The sequence below is a fragment of the Porites lutea genome, chromosome 2 (assembly GCF_958299795.1).
Source record: "Porites lutea chromosome 2, jaPorLute2.1, whole genome shotgun sequence".
NCBI lineage: Eukaryota > Metazoa > Cnidaria > Anthozoa > Scleractinia > Poritidae > Porites > Porites lutea.
Genome location: NC_133202.1, coordinates 42182449 through 42207448, shown reverse-complemented (window position 1 = coordinate 42207448; position 25000 = coordinate 42182449). Strand labels below are relative to the sequence as shown.

At 39.1% G+C, this 25000-nt stretch overlaps 1 protein-coding gene across 1 annotated transcript in view; it reads left to right on the top strand.

Annotated features, from left to right (window-relative positions):
• Positions 1 to 25000, top strand: part of LOC140928660 (uncharacterized) — a 79952-nt gene that overhangs the window by 25309 nt on the left and 29643 nt on the right. The window contains exons 21-48 of the mRNA XM_073378439.1: positions 311 to 382; positions 1012 to 1083; positions 1173 to 1244; positions 2242 to 2313; positions 2833 to 2904; positions 3617 to 3697; positions 4023 to 4097; positions 4462 to 4530; positions 5409 to 5477; positions 6286 to 6357; positions 7788 to 7862; positions 8686 to 8754; positions 9071 to 9142; positions 9742 to 9813; positions 9915 to 9986; positions 11358 to 11429; positions 12472 to 12537; positions 13378 to 13449; positions 14609 to 14790; positions 16318 to 16451; positions 17982 to 18240; positions 18863 to 18926; positions 19899 to 20222; positions 20836 to 21005; positions 21941 to 22041; positions 22952 to 23116; positions 23760 to 23979; positions 24388 to 24533. Coding sequence (XP_073234540.1) covers positions 311 to 382; positions 1012 to 1083; positions 1173 to 1244; positions 2242 to 2313; positions 2833 to 2904; positions 3617 to 3697; positions 4023 to 4097; positions 4462 to 4530; positions 5409 to 5477; positions 6286 to 6357; positions 7788 to 7862; positions 8686 to 8754; positions 9071 to 9142; positions 9742 to 9813; positions 9915 to 9986; positions 11358 to 11429; positions 12472 to 12537; positions 13378 to 13449; positions 14609 to 14790; positions 16318 to 16451; positions 17982 to 18240; positions 18863 to 18926; positions 19899 to 20222; positions 20836 to 21005; positions 21941 to 22041; positions 22952 to 23116; positions 23760 to 23979; positions 24388 to 24533 — 3061 coding nt within the window. The remainder of the gene's footprint in view (positions 1 to 310; positions 383 to 1011; positions 1084 to 1172; positions 1245 to 2241; positions 2314 to 2832; positions 2905 to 3616; positions 3698 to 4022; positions 4098 to 4461; positions 4531 to 5408; positions 5478 to 6285; positions 6358 to 7787; positions 7863 to 8685; positions 8755 to 9070; positions 9143 to 9741; positions 9814 to 9914; positions 9987 to 11357; positions 11430 to 12471; positions 12538 to 13377; positions 13450 to 14608; positions 14791 to 16317; positions 16452 to 17981; positions 18241 to 18862; positions 18927 to 19898; positions 20223 to 20835; positions 21006 to 21940; positions 22042 to 22951; positions 23117 to 23759; positions 23980 to 24387; positions 24534 to 25000) is intronic.

The following is a 25000-nucleotide window of genomic DNA, read 5'->3' as shown; positions in this document are numbered from 1 at the left end:
AGTGAATACCTTCTAACAAAGTTACGGGATGTAATCACTAAAACACACGTGCAAAACGTTTCAACAACTGACAATGTTAACTTCTATCTAAGTTCTATCATTTATTTCATCTGTAATTTTTTTTGTTTTGAATCTTTTCAAAGATGGCATATAAAATAAAAATCGTTCCCACGGTTCACATAGAGTCTAGGCTGCCTGTGCTCCCATCAAATGTTATACAACCCCTTTAATGTTGGAGGCCAGTGTGTAATCTTGATTCATGTTATGGTTCGTTTTTAAACAAAAATATATGCCTTTCACTACGTTTCAGATATATGGACTTCAATAAGTTTGATTTCAAACATGAAAATCAGTTTACAAATCTGTCACGGCTAACCACCCTGTAAGTATACTTTCAGTGCTTGCTTGGATGGTTGTTTTTTTTCTTTACCGTCAATGACTTAGACAGCCTGCCAATACAGCTGTCCCTTCTCGCTCCTCGCGAAACATCCCTAGCTTAGAGGAGAGAGTAGAAACGACTTTATTCACATCCCCTTCCCCCCTCCCCATGGCTAAGGCGACTCTGAAGAAACTGAGGTCTCGTAACATGAGTCCAACCTATCACATTCAGTGCTCTACCACTGACAACTGACTCGTGGGAACTTAAAGGTCATTAACCCATATACAGGTGACAAGAATCCTGCATACTGCTATGGCTGTAAATGTCGACAGTTGGCAAGTTTGGAAAGATATGGATCGAAGGCCGAATTCTAAGCCTGACATAAACTGGTCTGTTTTCTGTTACAGTATGGTATAACTATCTAACATTCATTTTTACTGTAAGTCGTTAATCGACTGGATCTATCCAATATGGATAGTGGTGGCTGTATGATCTCTCGTGATGGCCCCGCCATTTTCAGCTAAAAACGATAAAGGAAGAAAAGAAAACGGGCCACTGTTCACAGACAGCTCCTCAAGATTATGCTAACATAAACGTAATCATAATATTAAAAATGCAGTGATTTTTTATAGGGATCTTTCCAACAACCTTATCAACAGTGTGCCCAATTCTTCATTTCATGGACTAACATCTTTGACATTTATGTAAGTACTCTTTTTGCCAAGAAAATTTCTTACCAACATCGTACGTCGATTAAGATAACATGTATCACTATTTTCTTTACCATTTACAGGAGTCTATTCAACAACCAGATTTGTAGGATTCTAAAAGTCATGTTAAAAGATTTGTCGGCTTTGACAACCCTGTAAGTTGCATTATTATTCATTCAAAATATTTGCCCGTTTCTGATTGGTCAAAACCACGGGCATAATTCACCATAACCAGCTGCTGTATACCAAATTTGACAAGAATTTTGTCATACTGAACCGATGACGTCAAAATGACGTCAAAAGTGCAGCCTGGTTGCAGGTTATTGAACCGTTATCCGAGAAAAACCTAGGGACGAGGTTCAGTTGTTTTGGTAGTGAGAACAAAATGGCTGAACAGTCGGCGGAACATTTTACTCGTGTCAAGGCGAAATATTGTCTATAAACATGGCAAGAACAGCTTGAAGACAGACGACATCTGCTTTTTGGAGTATATTTGTAGACCTGAACAGACCTTTATCTCCTAAACTTCTCGATAAAGACGTATTATCGATATGAAGTTACATCGACCATGGGTAGCATGTTTTAAACAATTTTTAAATTCGGCTTTCGTAGGATATGAAGGCCTCCGGGCTCGGTGGATCTGGAACACCGTCCCCGATCTGCAGAATTCTTCATATCCTACTCAGCCTCATTCAATAATTGCAAATTATTTTTCACTAACATCTACTCTAATGCGTTTTCAAAAACCTCCCTCTTGGCATTGTTTTTGATTGTGTGTAAGCAACAGCAAACGCACAAAAAACACCTTTTTTTTTCAAAGCTCTTATTAATAAATGTCGAGCGTTTTTGCGACGTCCTTTTTCATCAACCTCAGCTTGTGATCGATTAAGTATGGGCGCAAGGCCAGATCGCGGAAAAAATGTCTGCGGTTTCAAAACGAAAATTCGTCAGTGTTGACGCCGCCAAAGGAGTATCATTGTTAATGTAGAAATTCTTAAACAACTCTCAGTGATCAGAAAAATTGTATTCCAACTTACAAACCCAGTAAGACCGCATTTATTAGCACCGAAGAGAAACAGGGAGAGCCAATGTACATGAAACTATACGTAATCTGTTGATCTTTGTTGAGTTATTACCACCTTTTAATTTCAGAAATCTGGCTAACAATGACATCGCTTACATTGAAGATGGAGCATTCGCTGTTCTACCCACATTGTCAAGCTTGTCAATGTGAGTAGTACATGTAAATGGTTCGGGACATGCAATACAAAATAATGTTTTCCATTTTTCAAATGGGTGACCGTGTCATGACTAGCTCAGTCGGTAGAGCGCTTGACTGCAGATCGGGAGGTCACGGGTTCGATTTTCGGGGTCGGACCATTACTCAAGGGGTTAAAATAACTGAGAAATGAAGGTACTCCCTTTGCCCTGCAAACGGGTAGACCTTCGCGTGGCTCGGATGATTAAGTAAAATGACGGTCCCGTCTCCATTAGGAAACGTAAAAATAGTGTTATCAATTAGTACCTTAGTGCTAAATACATTGACACTCAATTAACCGCCTACAAAGCGGTTAACTGTTCACTACATTTTTCGTTGCGTGGCCTATTTATTAATTGGACAAGAACAAACAGAATCTTGCTACGTTATTCTCTAGAGCCTTTACATTACAAGATTCTTTTCACCCAGATCTTTACTCTTCCTGAGGCGTTCTCTCATAATTTGTTTGTTTTTTATCTTTTAAGAAATCTTGGAAATAATCAGTTGACGACACTTCCCATGGATGGAGACTTTCATAATAAGCAAGTCAATGTCTTGTAAGTTGAGTGTAAATGCTGATTTCCATATGATCGCTACTACCAGCTTCCTCTAAAGGTGCTTCAAGAAAGATTGTGACTAGAATGGATACCCCAAGATCCGGTTGTCAACCTCACTTACGGGACAGACCATCAGAAAAGGGAAGGGGGGAAATCCTTCCAAATTACTATCCAGTGACTAGCTAGCATAAAGTGGTTTTCGTTTGAGTGTCGTAAAACCAAAACCAAAGTAATTACTCTGGCCAATCACATAGGACACAGACAATACATTGAACCAATCAAAACTCGAAGTAATTACATGTGGCTGACGCAAAGCGCGGGAAAATGCATGCGAGCGCGTCACAATTGACTTTGGTTTTACTTCTGACTGGATGAAAAGGTGGCGCGAATCTTTTAAGCCAATCGCATCGTGTAGAAAGTGCAAAACCAATTACTTTTCGACACTCAAATGAAAACCGCTCTAAGGCCAACTTGATTTACATAAAAAGGCAGGAATGGTTGTATCAAAAGAAGGTCAACTCCAGCCTCGTTTCGTCTACAACTGTAAGTGACCTATCGCCCGTACCTCGAGGGAGGTTCTGTTGTATAAGGTGGAGACCTAAAGCTGTTTGCGGGGTGGGGAAGGGGGTGTGCACGGCGAAAGAAAATAACTGAGAGTCTCAGACGCAGTTGATTCTTACATAAAAAGCAACTGATTTCATTGAATTTGCAGAAATGTTAGTAATAACAGAATAACATCAATAAGGAATGGGACGTTCATTGGCGTGACATGTCAAGGTCAAAGATTTACATGGTAAGTTCAACTTGCAACTTGTTTTTATTTGATTCATAAATTGTTGGTGCTTTCTTTCTTTCTTTCTTTCTTTCTTTCTTTCTTTCTTTCTTTCTTTCTTTCTTTCTTTCTTTACTTTTATGGCTTAGTTTTCATCAATTTATGAAATCAATATCATAAACTAACTGATACAGCAACTTGCCATAGCCTGTGTACAGCCGCCCCCTCCCCTCCCGTCATATACAAAATTTGGGAGATTTTGTTAAGGTGAGGGAGCGACCGTATACAGACTACTTACCAGTGTTCGTATAAAATAAATAATATCATTTTATTTCTGTTATCCAAGGGATTTCAGCGGCAACCGTATTGCTACTATTGAAACCGGAGCCTTTCAGAATATTCAAGGACCAACCTGCACACTGTAAGTATTTGCATAAGAGTTCTGAAGGTCCTAGAAAGTCCTTGTCCACAGGTCTCCATTTTTATTGAATAAACATGTTTTTCTACTGGTGGGCCAAACATTTCGATGAAAGCACAACTTTTCTGAAACCGTCACCAGACCGCTTTCCTGTTCTCGTGTGAACGGATGAAAGTGGAAATTGGGGGAGATAATGACGTAACAGTGTATAATGTCGTCCAAGAAGAGTGTTGTTGGGGCTAGCTTGTTTGTCCTTATTTGTTCTTTCCTTACTTTACGACTTTGGTATAAAAGCTGTCGGTGTGTATGTATAAGAGGGTCACCACTTTTGACAGACTTGTTCACCATATAATGCTTTTCTTTACAGACGTTTTACAGGAAATATATTGAAAAACATTGGCTCCCGTGCATTTGATAATATGAACGTGGATTTAATGTAAGGATATTGATACTTAAAGACTCCGTCTTAGATTTACATTAAATAATTTAAAAAAACTAACAATAACTGAAAACATTACTCACATTTCGAGTTTTCTAACCGACAGACGACCAAAAAAAACGCTACAAAAAAAAAGAACGCTATTACCTGACCAATCAGATCAATGCCACCAACGGTCTGGCGAAACACGGCTCACGGATATGTCAAGCATAGAGATAGGCCTAATTACTCATAGTTAACAACTCCCAGTTTTTAAGGCTGGTTTTCAAATACCGCGGACGTAACTGCGACATAACCACTGATCTTGCGTGCGCTACTGTTCCAACATATGGGAACATACATGTCCGCCGCCGGCAGCAAGAAACCTCGCAGGTTTTCACCGCCCGCATGCCTTCAAAGTTAAACTCGAGTCAGGTTGGCAGGCATGCCGGCGGTAAAGGCTGAAAAAGTTAATGTGTCGGCGAATGTTATCCGTAATTATATCGAAACACTATCGCACGCAGTTCCGTTGGCTTTGAAATTTCTAACAATATGGCTTACAAGTTGCCTTCCTCGTTTTCCTTTTGTGGTTGTTATTGTTGTTGTTGTTTGTTTTTTTTTTTCTAAAAAGGTTAATTGTTCTACTATGAAAAAGCAACTCTAGACTAGACTAATTCCTAGTTTTGAAAAAAAAAATGTGTTCTTTGAGAGTATGAGAGTAACACAATAGATCGCTTATCTCGTGAACGTTTATAGACCTCTTGAAATGGAAGACCAGAAAACTTGCCATAGCCATGATCTTATTTGGCTAATAAACAGGCAAAATCCTAGTTTGGGAATTTGACATGTTTATGTGAACGTTGACTTTGTATAACAGTATTTAACTTTTGTTATAGTGAATTGAACGATATGGAGTTAACAACATTGGTTTCGGAAACTTTCAAGAATGTTACGTCAAAGAATCTGTAAGTCTTAAAGTTCATATTTGTCACCTGATGAACACTTACACGCCTTAAACACCCTCAAACACCCCCTTGTGACGTTGTCGGGTTAATTTCTTGAGATTACTTTCATGTACAAGTTGTAGAGGACGCAAAGTGCTCTCAAACCTACTAAAGTATGGGCGATTCTGTCGAGCAAGCAACACTGGTGCTTAGAAATATTCCTAGTTTTTCAGCTTTTGCAAAAGAAACAAAAATAACAGAAAATGGAAGGAGAAAGGGAAAAGCGAAGCGTTTAAAGTCAGTTAGATCGCTGTGTTATGATCCAGAGCTCTCCCCTAGGATAGGAAGAATAAAGTGTGGCACCCAGAAGCAAACGTAAAATTGCCAGAGGAAAACTCTCTTTAATAGGCACTCCCGAATAACCTTTACCCCCTTTTGAAAGGCAAGCTGTGGTTCGCATCCTTTAGTACAAAAGATAAGTTCGCATTCACAAGTAAATCTCATGAATGGTTGTGCCACAGCCCGTGCTGTGACAAAGAGGCTCTTAGCATTTCGAAACTGGGCCATTCGCCATTTGCACATCTCCCGTAATAGCCCTTTCGTCCTCCACAATTTTGCATAAGCATTGTCTTTTATTTCTCTTGGGCCCACTGTAATACCCAGGAGAAATCAAAGACAATGCTATGCAAAGTTTTGGGGGGCAAACAAGGTGTATTGTGGGAGATGTGCAAATGGCGAATTAGCGGATATTGCTATTCAGTTTCAGTTCATTCCTTTGTAAGGAATTTTCAGTACAATTTTTTTTTTCAAATAAACTATTCTTTTGTAGGAGGCTGCAGAACAACAAGATAGTCACTTTCCAAGAAACTCCTTTTCTGAGGGTCACCGTGTCCCAGTCATTGTAAGTAATTCTGGGTAATTATTAGAAATTTGATTCTTGATATGTTCGTTCTTCGTCAAGAGAGGATAAAGGGGACAGAGAAGGCATCCCCCATACACACCCTATTCCATAGGTAATTCGTCTCGAGTTATTTTTAAGACCACAGATCCCAAGGGGGATTAGACAACAGCCAATCACTTAGCGTGAATGTGTTCTGCGTGGATGACCCAGGCTCAGAGCCACGCGTCCTTCACGAATTGACGCTGAAAAAAATGGCGGAAGACGCGGAGTCAGCGAAATGGAAATTAAAAAGAATGGCCCTTCCTCTCTTGTATGGAGCTAACAGTACAGCAGCGAAATCCTTAACACACTGAATATTCTCTCAGGATCATTTATAATTTACGGTTTGAAGAGAGCAATTTCTGGTTTGATATTTATTCTTTTATTAGTCTTCTATTTTTCAACAAAAATAACACTTGGCGTCCTACTTGCTTTATTGTACAAACGACCGGTTTCAATAGACCGGCGAAATTTCTCATTTTATTAAAGCACTGAGGTTACGACAACTTCGAGTTAAACTGATTTCACGGGTTGTCAAAGAGTCCAGCGATTCCCTTTTCCCAGGTGAGCGCCGACTCATTTCGCTTCAATATTCAGAAATGCTCTCGATCTCTTTACGCTTTCATTTCCTTTCGCCCGACATGTTTTGCACGACGTTTAGTCATGCGAAACCTCCACGAAACATCCACGCAGCGCGCGAGGTAACTTTATCCCGATTCTAAAAATAACTCGAGACGAATTACCTATGGAATAGGGTGTGTATAGGGGATGCCTTCTCTGGCCCCTTTATCCTCTCTTGTTCTTCGTATAATACATCCGTTTTGGATGGGCAATTTGGAGGTTTAGCGTCAGTTTGTGTTGGTGTTGTTTTGAAATGCTTTATAGGACTGCTTTTGCGATAGTTTTCTATCACGAAGTTTCTAGGAGACTATGAAAAGATATTTTAGCGGTAATGCGATTACCCGTGGGTGCCCCTGTAAGTAATTATTGTAATTCACGTGACGTATGGTGCAGTAATCGTGTAAGAGCTGTGTATGTTTTGGCGGGATTTTAAAAATGTGTTTTGTTAACGCCGTGTTTTTCCTGAAGATTTTGGCGTTACAAAATTCTCTGCCATAACATTCTGTAGTTAATCCCATAAAAAAATCCATTTATACGTCTCTCGCAAAACACCACAAAAAAATAAACTTAACTGAAAATCACTCATGGCTTGCAAAGAAGTTAATGGAAAGGTAAAAAGGGGGGGCGGGGGGGGAATCGTCTGTAAGCAAGTGAAAAGTCGGAAAATTTTGTTCTGTGAAACAACCATGACTATGGTATAGCCACGTATTGTTTTTCCACACGTCGGCAATACTGATTAAGAACTGATTTGTTTTGTTTATTGATAATAGGCAACTTGATAATAATGCTATCCAAGCCATAACAGGAAAGCTGTTTGGTGATTCTGGTTCATCTGTAGGAAACCTGTAAGTACGATCTTTTAGTCCAACGAGTGACCAACATCAATGTTCTCCTAACGGTATCAGTACATAATCAAGAGAAAATGTTGTGATAATTAATACAACATTGATATAACATGATCACTTAAGGAAGATGCTTGGATCTTTTATCACATTCTCTCAACTAATTTTTTTAAAGGAAATGTATGATATTGTTGACATCAGTCTGGAGAATTTGTACGTTAATATCGGGACTTGAGGGGTTATTATAAGCCGTCACGTGGCTGTTTCTCGTGGATAAATAGCATCTGCTACTTTTACGTGGCTGAGCTCTCTTTATTGAAAAGTACTAAACTTAAAAAGACTTTCCTGTATTTTTCGCACCAAGAGCACAAGAAAGTTATTGGTGGTGGTGGTGGTGGCGACCGTTTAATAGAGGTTTGAATGTAATTTGGTATTTTAAGCTTAAACAGTCGTTGACTACGTTGACAAATTTCGCAAGAGAGCCAGGTATCAACATTCATAAATTGTGTCTTTTTTACCATTTATATAACCTTCAACTTTTCAAGGATGGTGTTTGTGATAAAGTTGATTTGCGTTCATTGTGTGAGTCTTTTCCTCTTCATTGACTTGCATTTGACTTAGTTTAAATTCAGCCTGTATACAGCCACTCACTTACCTGATTAAGGGTGGTTTTTTCTTGAGGGGAGGAGAAGGAAGGAGGAGAAGGGATTGGGAGCGGCAACATTGATGTGTCACGTGTCTTCCGGCAAAGAGAAGAGACTCCCCGGTCTCTGGAGTGGTATTTTAGATTGCTGCCCAACTTACTACATTTTTTTTGCTCTTTTAGAAATTTTTCAAATAATCAAATACAATCCATTCATGACGATGCTTTAAGAGGAGTTACTTTGGATGAAATGTGAGTATAAATTCTTAAGTAATACTTAATAATTATTGAATGAAACGGATATCCATCTTCAAAATCCGTCGAAATTGACGGATAAACAGATGGATTAATTCAGACGGATTCTTCATCCAAAATTGAAACCTTTCCATTTTCAAATTAAGACGTATTATCTGTCTGACCCGAATTCTCCAACGGATAACCCGTCTCAGACGGATAATACGTGTCTAGTGTGAAAACGGCCATTGCAGCTTAAGCATTGGCGGTTAAGTGGCATGTTGATCATAAATTTATTCACTAAATTGTTTCTTTATATCTTTTTCATTGACAGTGAACTGGTAAACAACAAACTGCCTATATTTCCTTCAAAACCGTTGGAAGGGAAATCATCACTTATTAGCCTGTGAGTATTGTGCCTTTTTTACAGTGACTTTGAAAATTAAGCCAAGCACGGCAGTCCTCGAAACTAGGAAATTAATACATGAACCTTTAAACCAGAGGGAAAATTGCTTCTCCAAAAATTTATCTGATTTGTATGTTTCTTTCTTATACAGTACAAGTAACCTTTAGATTGGAATTTGTGTAAGAGAGCGATTTTTTAAACCAGGTCGTTGCTTCACATTTTGTCTTGTCGCTCCATTGTCATTCCTTAGTTCTCTTTATGTGCTGGTCAAAAAACAGAAAAGAGTGAAATATCTGGTGAAAACAATGGCTTGAAATGCCAGTAGCTGGGTGTGTCTTAATGTCGGTAGTGTGTTATGTAAACTTATGATAGACTGCTTTTTAGTCTTAAAATTGAGAGATTTCTTGCAGAAGTGTCGTCGGTCAACTCCATACTTTCTTTGCACCCAAGTAGCTTTGTCCTTCTGTGATCTCTTTTTTTGTTGTTGTTGTTAAATTCTGTAAACAGGTACTTAGGACAAGCTGAAAAGAGATGGTAGTTTTAATTTATTATTATGATGAGGATATGATTATGAGTATGATTATTTGATTTTTTTTCAGTAATCTGACTAATAACGAAATTGAAACCATACAGCTGGGTAGCCTTGATACTCTCACAGGCCTACAGACCTTGTAAGTGTCATACGAGTTTTGAATATCAATGCATCTTATTGTTAAGTTTTTTTTTATCAGAAATTAAAAAAAGAAATGATTTTTGGACGTTTTCTTTGTAGAAGACTTCGACAAAATAACATAACACTTCTTGGGACCAACTTGTTTCAGCATCAGACGAACCTGAGAACATTGTACGTATTGATTTTTCTTAAAATATGTACGATTATGTACCATAATTATGTGGTCGTATATAATGATGACTGCACATTATAAATTAAAGCAAAAACTAAATTTAACTCCTCCATCGTGGAAATTAAAATAAGAACAGGGAAATGCAGAAAGAGTCATGTTTGTCTTTTCTGATTCGCTCCTATGAGTGAAGGGCTATTTTGCAGGGGCAACCAACGACGGTTTCCTCCTAAATACATTGACAACACTTTTTAGCCCATCTGGAGTACTTAAGATCTCTAGAAATGTATTCTAGTCGGAGCTAAAAAAAATCTGTATCTTCGAAATTACGAGGGCTTCATTATTATGTCCCGAAAATTTTAGATGCAATTTAACGAAATTGAAAAAAATTTAAATTCTTCTGTTTTCCTCTCCATCATATTTTTGAATCCGAAAATTTTAAGTTTCCTTTTTTCTACGAAAAAAGCCAAACCTGGGGTTGAAATGTGAAAAAATTAAACTTCAGGAAACCGTAGGGAATTTATCACATAAGCTTCGAAAGTTGTACATGAATGGAACATCACCGAGAAATTTTCAGCCGTCCTCAACTAATAGAAATTTCTAGGCAATATTTTGCTTCTCTGAACTGGTATTTTACAGAAAACAGTCCTTAGATGCCCCTGATTTTAGATGACAGTTAACCACATGGCTCACGCACTTGACGATAACTATTTTGCACTAGACCGTTCTCTACTGTCGTCGTACGTAGTCAACTGAAATCAAATTAATAACAGGATAAGATACAATTCATTATAAATCTTAGTTGAAGCGACAAAAAAATTGAGACAATTTGTGTCCCTTGAGCGCTTTACGATCCCTTTGCCTCGCTAGCCTAGTTTGTATCTTGCCGACTTCAAAATGTCGTTACAACGTACTTATTGACGGAGTGGGTGGGCCGCACGGAAAAATATTTGGTTCGAGGCTGTACGTCCTGACCGAGAGCCAAATATTTCCCGTCTGGTCCGACCTAACTCAGTCAATAAGCATTTTATCATACAACCGTTGTGTTTTTCAATTTTTCTGACGGAGCGAAAACGCCTTTATGGCAGCATTTGCCTCGTTTCGCGCGTATTTTTCTAGAAGGGTCGTACGCGTTTCTCCGGCCCTTTCACTTGACGCCTACGGCCCACATATGGGACTATTTTTTCACATGGTTTTCCACCGAAATTGCGTACGGGGCCGTATAGGTCATATGATAAATAAGAGAATCGTTCTTTTAAAATCACAGTCACTTGACCTAGGCATACTCACTGTTATAATATTCAAAAAATGAACAGAACTTTGATTGAACATTACTTTATATTTTATTTTTCACGTTATTATTTTCTTTATAGGAACTTAAAACAGAACCTTATTGCAGAGGTTCAGAATGGAGCATTTAATAATTTAGCAAGCATCCAAGAAATGTATGTAACATTTACTTAAAAATGTTCCTTAGTTGGCCATATAATCCTAGAAGAATGCAGGACGTTTGCCCAAGTTCTTCCGTGATAACATTAGAGAGCAGCTTAGGCAACAACGACGGCGACGGCTACGAAAACAACACTTAAAAGTTGAAGTCGCGCTGTTGCAAATTTTATGGCGCTTATTCCATCTTGTTCAATTCGTCAAACGTTGGCAGTTTTTTCTTGAGTTGAATTCTAAAAGACTGTATCGAAGTTCAAGAAAAGAAAAAGAAAGTCATTGTCGTGTGTTCATGTCCTTCACAAAACATGAAATTAGACACTTTCAAGTTGTAGTTGTGCAGTGACGGGAAAGAAATGTACAAAAAGGCGTTTTGCACATGTAGAGAAATTGTTTTGCTGATCTAAACCTATTGCTTTTTTGCCGTTCTCGTTGACGTCGCCGCCGTCATTGCTTAGGCTCCCAATTATAACTTTAAATACGGGGAGACCGCTTCTTATCCCCAACAAAGTTCTATGCCATCGAATAGAACGATGATACCATTGCAACAAGTAAATTTTCGCCTCAGGAAAAACGGACGCCATTCTCGATTGTGTACCCCCTAAGAACGTTAGGAAACAGTATGTCGACAAGAAAACCTACGTGGTAAACATTTGCACTTGCCCTTGTACCCACTTTAACTGAGCGGTAAGATAACCCGCCCGTTTTTGGCGGATATGGGTTCGCTTTAACTCGCTCGTAACATGGTGGTATTTCAGCTTTTTCCAGATCAACCCTTTTACCCCCTAAAGCGCCAAACGTGAAAATTTGCCGACAAAATTTCCAAATTTCATGCTGTAAAATGGTGAAACAATTAGCACCTTGTGAAGGTGCTGGGCAAGAGGTTCCTATTTGAATGGTCACACCGCAAGATTTCACAGGTTTAGGGTCGTCCAATTCAAGACAGTTTACAACTCTCACCTTGCGAGTACTGTCTGTTGTACTGTATCGCATGTTTCTAATTTTGTTTCTAACATTTATCAATGAATTTCATCTTTTGTACAGCTATTTACATGATAATCAGATTGTTTTCCTGCCAACATTTTCGTCTCTGAATACACTAACTACTCTGTAAGTATTTCATATTTTTTAAAAAAATTGGTTTTCGTCATTCAATTGTTCTATTATGTTTGTGTTGTGGTTCAATTTTATCCTTGGTTCAATTTTTATTTTCTTTTGTTTGAAACTCATTATCATACATTACCATACCCAAAGACAAAGGGAAAGAAAAATTAAACCAAGGATAAAATTGAACCGCAACATTTGTGATGAATTCCTGGTGTCTTTTGTTTTTAATTTATTTTATGTTTTTTAAATGCGTATTGTGTATCGCGGTAACAACAGATGTGACAAATATTGTAGTTTACTTTGAGTTGCCATAGACCTTTAGATTCTAAGACGAGGACGACTACGAGAACGAGATTTTCTCAATACTAAGTAGTGCGCTTGCGTGGACCAGCGTCATTCTGGCGGGAAAACATGATAGCCGTCGTCATTTTGCTACGAGATTTTGCTAGAATGTCGTTGTGACGGAAACAAGTTATCAGTTGTTAGAAGTTTTCTCATTTAGCAATCGGGTGTGGGCTTAACCTTTAATAGTATCAAATATTGCTATGCTGGAATTTCCCCGGCTGCAGGAGACAGTATTCACAGCATTTCACTGATTTTAGGGTTTAGTCACTCACAAAAGGTTAACAAGGCTTACACGGTTCTTTTCCAACGTGATCGCATCCGTCTCTTTTCTTGGTTACATCGGAATCTATATCCTAATATTTCACGGCTGTAAGCTGATCTTAGATCTATTACACAATCAAATGCGCGCCCCAGTTCCGGACATTGCTAACTTCTCTGGTAAAGAAAGTAAAGTAAAGCCCTCTGCTAACGTCAGTGTCTTTTTCAACATTTTGTTAGAAATCTGAGGAATAACAAGATAGAAAACATTGGTCAAGATTGCTTCGGTGGGCTTACAAGCCTGAGTTCATTGTAAGTAACAATGAATGTTTCTTATACCAATCCAGACCTAGAATAGAACGTCTAGCTATAACTTCAAAGGTGATGGTAGTTATATTTCATGTAGGCTCAAATAAAATTGTTACCCACCAGGAGTCTTGTGTATCTATAGCGTGGATATTACAGTACACAGACTCACAAATATACGAGGAGGCAAATCTCAATTACCACCTCAGGTTTAGCCTGTGAACAGGCTCCCAAGTGGAGAAAATCGGCAAGCGAAGCGAGCCGTACGTGGTCTGGAGAAAAAAAGGCGGATTAGCCTTGTAGACTTTGTTTTGATGCCGCCCATCCGCCCACTTGCAATAATCATGTAACACATGTGTCAATAACATGACAGTAAATTAATAAGATCTGTCAAATTATGATGCTTTTTATGCTTGAATGCATCAGCTTTAATAACATTCGCGCGCACGCCTGGGTGCTCTGGGTCAACAGTCAGCGATCTAACCGATCAGATCATGATACCAGAATCTGATATCATGGTTGGGTGGCATCAAAACAAAGTCTACAGGCTCCCCCCCCCCTTTTTTTTTTTTGTCGCCCAGCCCACGTTCGAGTTCAGCTCCTCGCTTCGCCCGGCGATTTTCTTTTTCGCCCCGTTCTGGGAGCCTGTCCGCAGGCTACTTCAGGCTGCTTTGTGGCCTTAGCGTAAGCCTGTATCTATTATATATCGAGTGAAAATAATCGCTCAAAACAAAAAAACAAAATATTAAAAACACAAGCTTTAAAAAACTTCAAAAGACTTCAAATGTTCATAAACTTCTGTCTCAAAGTTGGCCATAGGGCTAATTTGTAACATTCAAAGTCCACATGAAGACAACTTATCGTCCTATGGAAGCTACAAAATCATAACATTGAAAGCTCTGGGCACAATTGCACGCTCTTCGCACTTCGTTTAGGAACGATCGATCTACGACAATTGTCGTTTTGATATCGGGCACTTTCGTGCGAGCCGAATAATTACGAAGTGCGTCTACATCTGAGTGATGCATTTGCATAACGCAGTGCCCCACAATAACTCGTTCCTTTCGCTACGCGTAATCCACGAGTTAAAAATGTGCTTATCGCAATCAAAAGCGCCCTGAATGTTCTTATTACTGTTCACTCAGATCTTTGCTTTATTTTGTAGGGATTTCAGTGGCACCAATATATTAGCTTGTGACTGTAATGTATACAATTCTCTGGTATCTGTTATCAATGCTCTGTCATCGAGCAGTGCTGCAGTATGTGCTTCCCCTCCGCGAGTTGCCTCAGTGCAGTTTTATCCAGGAGGATCTTATGAAAATCATCCTGTTCAAGATTTTACATGCTGTATGTATCTGCATTGTCACGTCTACGCAGTTAAACCTCCCCTTTTGGACACTCTATTGCGGACACCTCTTCGGATCAACTCCTTTTTATTACGGACACTCTCTATTACAAATACTCTTTATTGCAGACGCCTCTCTGATAGGGGCACCTCTCCATTACGGACATCTCTCCTTTTTGGACACTTCTTTATTACGGACACCTCTCTACTGCAAACACTCTCTATTATAGACACCCATCTAGTATGGTCTTTATTATGGACATTTTCAATTACGGACACCTGTCTTATGTGAAACCCTCTCTGTTACGGACTCGTTTATGAAAACCTCTTTATTACGGACACCTCTCTACTGCAAGTACCCATGAATTGCAGACACCTCTGGTGTGGACATGTCTTTATTACGGACACCTCTCAGTCTCTACTGCAAACACCCATTAATTGCAGACATCTCTGGTATGGAGATGTCTTTATTATAAACACCTCTCATATATACCTTTCTATTACGGATTCTATTATGGACACCTTTGTAGTACAGACATCTCCTTATTAGAGACAGCTCTATCATTCCCTAATTTCAAACCGAGGAGGGCTGGGTTTGAGCCAGTGTATTATCGGACACCAGACACGTACGGTCAGAAAGAGCACATAGAGGATAGGAAAATTCTCAAAGTTGGGGTTATAATCGAGCCAATATTTGACAAGATGCAGCTATTTAAAAACTAAAAAATTTACAAAGAAATGTATGGATTTCCGGACACCACACCGTCCTCCGGACGTCCATACATTTCTCAGTAAATTTTGGAGTTTTTGAATGGCTCTATCTCGTTCAATATCGGCCCGATAAACCGTAAACTTGGGGATTTTGTAAATCTCGGTTTCCTCCTTCCGGGTCTCGTGTTGTTTATCCCATAAGAAATGGGTTTGTTGCCAGCCCTCTCGGTTTGAACTCCCTCGTGTAGACTCCTCTTTGTTACGCACGCGTCTTTGACTTGGACACCTCACAGAGACCTGTCTTTTTGCAGGCACACTATTACACCTCTGTGTTAGAACACCTCTTTGTTACGGACACTGTCTATCGAAGACAGCTGTCTGGGTACGGACACCTCTTCATAACGGACAGCCAAAGATGCCAAACTTCATACCATCAAGTAGACTGCGAGCAGTCTCAGATTTAGTGAGGGTAGTGCAAGCGCGCGCGAGCGTCGAGACGTGGGAAACGAATGCCTCTCTCGTCTCGCCCCTTCAGTCACGCGCTTGGTCATTTTCGTGACTCGCGTGTTTTTGCTCAACAGACTAAGAGGAAAGAGAGACTTCGTGGTCTAAAAATCAAGCACCCTGTATAATACGGCCACCTGTGTTAAGCGGGCACTTGGCTCTTTCCCTTTGGTGTCCGAATTAAGAAGGTTTGACTCTTTCTAGGAAATTGTCCCTAAAGATAAAGTTGACTCTTTCAGCTCTCCTACAATATTTTCTCTGCTTTTTTACTAGCCAGTCAGGTGTATGAATTTTTTTTTGCTCTGTCCTGTTAGCACCAACAAATATCAACGCGTCAACCCCTGGGGATTTTCAACTCCGAGTGTCATGGAACCGAGCTGCATCGCTTTACCCATCTTATGTGCTCGATGCAAATCAAACATTAGTGGACACCTGGAATATTACAAATGTATGTCTCCTTTCTTCTTAATTTTATAGAGTTTTACAAGAAGGAAATAAGCGTGTACTTTATATAGGTTAATCCTAATGCAGCTGAGGTCTTCCGACATTGTTTCGAGTATATTTGTCCTTATGTGGTCGTTATTTATAATGTAGCTGATGTTGATTGCGGCAAGACAATTTTAAATGAAGATATGATCGTCACCGTTGTGATTGAAATTTGAGCAATAGACGTTTTTAGCTTGAATGTTTTGTTTCCCAATTCAGACCACGTGATGTTCTCCAGGAAAATACCTTTTGTCTTAACATTAACCTGCGTAGCAGGCACTTGGAAGTAGTGGGTGAAAGAGAGAACGGGCGCGCGCGAGGGAGACACGCGTTCTCGTGCACCCATTTTTTCTTGTGCCTTTGCCTTTTTCTTGTATCTTTACATAAGTTATGCATACATATGCACGTGGATGCAAGTACATAACTAGATATTTGAAAAAAACAATTCTCTTGGTTGATAACTCTTACAAAATAGGACTTGTGAAGAGAAATGCAGGAGCATTTATTCAGTTATAACAGTAGTCAGCACTCCTATTGTGATAGCACTGCTGCAAATTTTTGAATTTTAAAGTAGATGCCTTTATTAACAGCAGACGGAAGGCATGTATACGTATGCACTTGGATACACGTACGTAAAGAGATATTGAAAGAAACAATTCTTTTGGGTACCATTACGTGGTCTGAAGTGAGATAACAAAACATACAAGCTAAAAAAGGGCTATTGCAAATTAGCGCGAAAAAAATTCGGGGCTTCAAATGGAATCGAATCCATGAGCTCTGCGTTAGCCCTGCAGTGGTCTCTCAACTGAGCTACGAAGACCACTTTTCATCTGGCATTTTAAGACAAGAAGATCCCGAACATCCGTTGGGCGTGATGCGAAATCCGAAGATTTGTTTGAGAGCAAAAAAGAAATGTAAATTCTGAAACAGTCTATTTTCATTCAAAATCCGTTGTATTGCAAAATGATTTTTTTTCTGTTTCGGCGGATAGCTTTTGAATATCATACCGGAAATCGGCCATTTTAAGGTTGCATGTGACACTGTGTCGGTGGTGTCGAATTGCATTATGGGACTCTATCTCTTTTTTAGTAATTGCAGTTGTATGGGAAACTGGGACCAAATTCGTCTCCCAAAATATTCCCATTGTACAGTTCGAGTTTCATGGGCAACCTGTGGGAAGATCGCTGATCATTTATCAGATAAAAACATCACTGCGATCCAGTTTGCGATAGCACTGGCTGAGAAACCAGCTTTTTTAAAGGCTGGTTTCCACGTGATCGTTTGCTGGACTATTTCCAGCTATCTTGGCGAACATATGGACACCAGACGTACATTACACCACCATTTTCTTGCTAGATTGATCTACAGAGAGTCCAAAAATCCAAATCAACAAAAATTCCCTAATTCACGTTTGTAAAATTCTCAAATTGAAACAGTACCTTGTCGACAATTGACTCTATTTCAGTATTTATGACGTGATTTGTACTCACAGGTTACATCAGTGTTCTTCAATGTCACGTGTATCAGTGTTGATGCTCCATCTCTCAGTGGTTCAACCCAAGATGAGTTTATTCTGTTCACACAAGCTGACGGTGTCAGGGCCGGAATTGACTACACGTGTCACGTGACTATGACGGTTACTGCCTACAATGGGACAACATTACCGGACGATCCCGCGGGACAAGGGTTCATCGAAACTCAGACCACCCCTATAAGTGAAAAAGTTAGCATCACCACGCTGGAGGAGAAGGGTAAGATTTGTTGTAGATTCAACATTTGACCGTCGTAAAGCATAACGTCCATATTCGCACATATGCTAGTGCGTACAGCTGAAATCTGGAAAAAATATATTTTTTTGTATTTCCTGAAACCACTTGATAATTTTTCAGTATTATATTTTTTTGCGGGACGTCAACGGGATTCGAACCCGTGGCCTCTGCGTTAGCCCTGCAGTGCTCTACCAACTGAGCTATGAAGACCCATACACCTGGCCGCAGGCCAATTTGGTGAGTTCATCTTAATTTCATCTTATGTTGGTTTCTTTGTATTAGTATTCCCTTTATTCTTGTATTATTGCACAAACGGACTACAAGAAACGTTATAGTTTCGTGAAAACGAAAATATGTTCCCTTCCCTGCTCTGGTACTACTAAGTTTGAAAAGAAAGGTAAACGAAGTTAATTGTGGTACGCAGAGTAGAATGATACGATTGTGAGAATGATGTATTTAAAACAATAATATGCAGGACTGTTTAAAGAAACACAATGACCTTGCCCATAGTAGTTTTAGTAATTAAAAGTGTAGTTTGGTAGTTGCAGAGGATAATGACTCTCTTGCTAATAACTATGCCTTTTACGTATTTATATTTTCATAGCTGTCACTAACACGACGCTAAACAGTTCGAACTACTATCTGGATATTACTTATTACGATTTTCAGTAAGTTACAGTACAACCTGACTTCATTTGTGTTGCAACGTGTAATACATTATTCAATTTTCTCATGGTTCAGTCATGGCTCGTACAACCTTGAAAAGGTCTTGAAAAGTCCTTTAATTCGGTTTACGTCCTTGAAATGTACTTGATTTCTTTATTTTTCTTGAAAAGTCCTTGAAATTCACAACCTTGTCTACGCCAGACAACTTTTTCGAGAAAAAACCAGATTATTTTGCCGAGGAAAATTTGGCTCACCCTCGGTGTAAGAACCTGCAACACTCACGGGTAACGTAAAAACATTTTTGCGCATGAAAAATGTTTTGTTTCTGTTTATTTATTTCAAATGCAATTTCTGTGCCTCAGATGCAATTGCAGTCATTTTGCCTAGTCTTGTTGCGGAAAGTAGTATAAAATAATGTGCTCAATGATGGTCGAAAAACTAAAAATCGTAAATGACTCCATGACGTGTTTTAGCCAATAGGATGATCAAAGGGGATTAAAGAACGCCGATTTATTAAATAAATCTTAGTCCTTGAAAACTGTAATTTGTCCTTGAAAAATCCTTGAAAAGTCCTTAAAATTGGTTTGTCTGAAGTTGTACGAACCATGTTCAGTGTTTCCATCCTTCATGTAAGGTTAAACGTAAAGAAGCATCCTACTTAATGCCATCAATTGGTGCAACATTCTAATGCGCATTTAGTTTTTCTGTATTGATTAATTATCCAGATTTTGTGTGACACATCATTGTAATGGCGTAACATATCACCATAAAATCCCGCTTTCTCGATAGAGAAAGAGATAGAGATTTATCCATTAGATAGCGTTATCCATTCTTTGAACAACTGGACTAGGATATTACAAAACTCGGGATTCTATTGTAGTTCAAAACATGTCAAAAGGCTGAAGATAACCTATTCAATCTTTAGCGCCCGTTTAAGGCATTCCCAGGGCGAAAGCTGTCCTTCCTTTTTGCAGGTTTTCGGACATTGATTTCACTGGGCTTGGCGCATTCAGTAACACAACCTACTCGAACCCTCAGTACATTCTCAGTCCTTATGGCAGCTGGCTAGCCATCTCAAACTCATCCACAACCGACAGCTTCTCGCAATGGTTTAGAAGTGATTCTTTAAGAAACCGGCATTACCAGGAGAAACTTGAATTACAAAAGCAGTTGGAGACAGATTCGAATGGTAATACGGTATTTCGGCATTACAATGACAAGTTTTTTCCAGTTGATGGCCGTGGATTTGGAGCCCAGGGTCAGAGAGACTGCAATACTAATGCACTCCGGAATTATGGGTAGGTTTATTAACATCGCGCACATGTTACAAATTCACGAAAGTTGGTTATCCATTTACTTGGGCAAACCGCTGTTCATGGTAAACGAACCTCAGCAATGGTAAATACCGTGCAGAAATCGCCTTTACCATTTTTACAAATCAGATTTTATTGACCTGAAAAAGGCTGTGAAAGTATGAAACTGGTACCAAAGGTAGGCTTTAAGAAGTGGAGCACGAATTTCCGTTTTGAACATTCCAACTGGAAAAATGAAAGATTCACTCCCGGAAGTTTTTCACTGGAGCGACCCGGAAAGTCTTGTTCCGTTTACTTTTCAACTGGATTTTGACGAAACGTTTTGTAAGTGGAAGACACCCGAAGAACGAAAACAATCGCGGGATTATTTAAGTGACCTGGATGTAGTGCCGTGTAATTTTCAGTTACAACGCTAAGTGTACATACGGGTGTGTCAATCTAGATATGCATGTATTAACTTTTTCAATTGCTACTCAACCAACACGTCAAGGAAACTGGCCATAAATCTACCTCACCAGGGGTACCAGGCGACTTTGATCGGTAGGGGAAAAATTCCGTCTCTTTTGTTAAAATCGGATCCTCTTATTTGTGTTTTTAGATTCACTGCTGCTGTGCGGACAACATTTAACTTTAATGGCACGGAGATGTTTGCGTTCTCTGGTGGTGAAGAGCTGTGGGTCTATATTGACAAGAAACTTGTGGTGCAAATATTTACTGATCCAACGAGCGCTAATTCTCCGTGTCGTACCGTTAGTTTAGCTGGTGCTGGTAAGTTCTATTCCAGCCTGCAGTGATTGCAGTGCGGCATGCATGCATTGCCGTGCTGCATACGTATGCATTGCATTGAGTCAAAACCGTGGGGTTTTTTTCGCGAAAGTTTTGTCCTTTTCGCAAGGCTAAAAAAAGTCCGTTTAAAAATGTGGTTTAGTTTGTTTCGTTCAAACAATTTTTTTTAAAATTTTATTTCCTCCAACAGAAAACATTTTTATCGCCTAAATAAGCCTTTTTTATGCTCAATTATACCTCCTTAACTGAGAACGCTGCAACTTCACATATTTCATTGCAAAATGTATGACACGTAGCGTATCTAATTATCAGATAACTGCTTTTTATGGTCCGTCAATAATATTCTCCGTGTTTCGTGGTTTTTTTTTTAATGACATACTTAGAACTGGCCGAGTACACCGCGACAAAATTACCTAAGAGATTCCTTAGTTCCGTTTGTATTTATTGATTGAATAGTCGGTGATTGATTGGTTCATTTATTGATTGTTGATGTATTGATATATTGATTGAAGGATTATGATTGATTGACTAAACAATTGTTTGAATTATGAGCACTTTGTAGTGATCAGACACTTGGTACAAAAACGAAGTTACTGGACAAAGTCGAAAGAGCTTTGGTCAATTAAAGCTGTTATTTTCGTTTTAAATCATGTAGGCTCTTTGTTCCTCTCTTCCTAAAAAGTTTCCTGATTGCCAGTGGGGCGTTTTTGTGCAACGGGACTGACCAGATGCAACAAGCCCATTCATCAGCTACTCTATTTAGGCATTGATTTTTTTGATTGATTAGTCTGTCAGTTGATCGATCGATTAGTTGATGGATAGAGTGATCGATTTATGATGAATAAAGCATTTTCTCTAGATAGCTTCCTGTGTTTGTGACATCATTGAACAGTTATGTTTTTGTTTCCTTCATATAGCTGGGGGTGGATCAATAGTCCCTGAAGGTGGAACTGTAGTTGGTGGAAAGTGTCAAGTCTCTGGTTCACTACCATCCGAGACAGTCAGCTTAACTCTGAGGGTAATAACTTAATCTCCATCTTCTTCCCTTTTTTTTGCTAGATAACAGCTTACGTACCCCCTTTTTTGAAATTTAAGTTATAGTTAGCGTATATCTAAGGGTAATAGGCTTCGTTTTCAGCTTTATTTTAGCTCATTACTGGACTGATTCCCGGTCGCAAAAAGTCCCGGAGTTATGGACATAATCGTTAATGAAATATGTACATTGTCATATCCTGGAAAGGTCTTCCAAATTTTTATTTGAAATTGCTTTCGAACCTGCTGCAAAGGTGGAAGACTTTTAGCTTATCTCCCAAGGTGAAAGCGCCACATCACATTGTGGCAGACAGATTATTGCGATAAAAATGACAATAATTTAAAAAACAGTAAGCACGCATTGGACGATGGGAAAAGAGAAACGGCGGAAGCCTCCCTTCTTCTCTTTCCTCTTCCCATTTTTCCCTCTCCCCAGCCTCCCTATGACAAAAAGAAACCTCTGCGGGGAAGGGAGGTGGGGTGTTACTTTACAGTCCTTTTATTTTACAAAACAAAGAGTTTATACGACTTGTTACAGTATTTGTATTCTTTTTTAAAAACATACTCTTCTTAAATAAACGTCTATTCATCTCTTTTGCTCTGTTGCTTTTAAACTAAGTTGTCGTGTGGTCACCTTGAATGTTTTTGAAATATTTTATACCTCTGATATCACTTCTAACAGGGTTGTCACTAAGATTTCAAGTTGCCGGGTAAATACAACAAGTAGGCGGCGAATCAAACGGCTAGGCATTTCTTGTGGTTCTATTTTTCTTCTATTTTCCAATAAAAGTAGCTGGGGGCCACTCTCTTTGTAGCCGGGGAAAATCCCCGGCCCCCGGCTCTTAATGACAACCCTGAACTTCTACATTACATCTTGTTATTTTTTTTTTTTGCAGAAAAATGAGCCATACCATTTGGATGTATTTATAGCCGAGAGATACAAATGCAACTCGCATATATTGTTCCAGGCCAGTGGTGTATCATTTTTGACGGATAACGCCCGTCCTCTTGATTACGTAGCTGTTGTAAACGAGACTATCCATGTTGGATCCATCGTTCAGGTAAATTGATTATTCCTGTTCCGAGATAATTGAGTTTAGCGGCAGTTTTGTTGAAAGGCTGTATCGGTCTCTTAAACAGTTATTTACACGAAATTATACTAAGAAACATAACTGAGTTGAATAACGGCGTTAAGATTTTAATCGGCTTCAACTTCGTATTTGGAATTCGATTATGCTTGGATGTGGATGAGGATTCCAAGGCTTTGAATGGCTCACTTCATTTAGTTGTTGTTTGTTTTGTTTTTGTTTTTTGGTATCTGTTTGTTTGTTTTTTTCTTGTTGTTGTCTTTTTTTTTTCAGTTGTTTATGTTACAGGTCAAAATTGAATTCAGGTTAAAATTTCTTAACCTTGGATGATTCTTAATTTTCCTTGTCTCCTAGCCCTAATTCGTGAATATTTAGGACGAAGAGACAAACGTTAAAAAATTTTAACCTGAATTTGATTGTGACCTGTAACATATATATGTCATTTTTTTAGTAAGCGTTATTATGATGTTGTAGAGAAAACTTTGTTTGTAGTTACTTGTATCAAAACAGAGTTGTTTAAAAGCCTTTCAGCTTACACTTTATGGAAAGTTTGTAAGCTGTTTGTCATAACTATTATTTAGAAACTTCCTGAGGATTTTGTTATCGTATGGTGTAGGTATTTGATGTGGCAGATGCTTTCTCAACTGGGCCTTACTCTGTGGAGATCCTGGAAGGGAATCAGGAAGATCGGTTTGAGGTGGAAAGTGGGTCATACTCTGCGCCTTCTGCTCCCAGTACTCCTGCCCCACCCACCTTCATCCTTGATGGAGAGTCTATTGTATTGTGTCCTAATGACACAAATGACACTGTGGATCCAATACCTACTATTGCACCAGGTAAACAGCTGCAATTATCTGGGAAAATTCTGCTTAAAAGCATTGAATGCTTTAAAAGAACATCAGTGAAAGGCGCACATTATGCAGTTGCGAAAAGCCTGAAAAATTCAGGAGTCGTAACATTTTGATAGAGCACATAAAGCTGCATGTGTAACAGAGGGTTACGTGTTTATTCATCCGTTAAGAGGCTATTTAATATTCAGCTGGAGACAGTGTTATTTTATCGCATAGCAAAGAGAGAAAACCTTGTCATCACATGACGAGGATACAAGGTATCTCTCGATCCTTTCATTAGTGGCCACGTTCAGCGTGCACGTTACTTGTTAACATTTAAAAGTCATGGAATTTTTTTTCTAATAAAACCTTTTTGAAGCTTTTCATTTTCGTTTCCATTTGTTCTGTTTACAGGTATTCAATTATTTTCCTCTATAAATACTACCACAGCTGCTCTTGCCCTTAAAAACCTGTTAGACTATGAGGCGACAGCAGGATATACGTTGTATATGAGAATTAACGACACTGCGAAAGGATGGACAGGAAACATTACAATCAAGGTAAGAAGTCATTTTTGATAAAGTTTACAACAGTTTAGAGACACAGGTCTCGAAGTCGTTCAGTGTCTATAAGTCTTTACTCAAGAAACGGCGAGCGGAGTTGCAGCTTGCTGAATGAGAAGAGAACAAGTTTGTCATCATTATAGTTAACAGAGTAGCGCCTGTCAAGCGCCTGTCAAGCTCCTGTCTATACTGTCGTTCTCAACGTTCAACATATGGCAGCATGCAGCATGTGTTGATTAGCAGATGTATAGCTATATGTCATTGTGTTGTTTTTTTTTTTTTAAATTTTCACTGAGAAACTTTCGTGCTGAAAATAATTGGTTCTGTCTTTCGGAGACAGAGGTAGAGGGAAAATACAAACCGAACCAAATCACTCCCCGTCTCAAGTTTCTGTATATGGCGCCAGCGTGACTCTTTTTCATGTTTCAGGCCTTCGTACTCTTTAACTTCCTCTTTAACTCTTA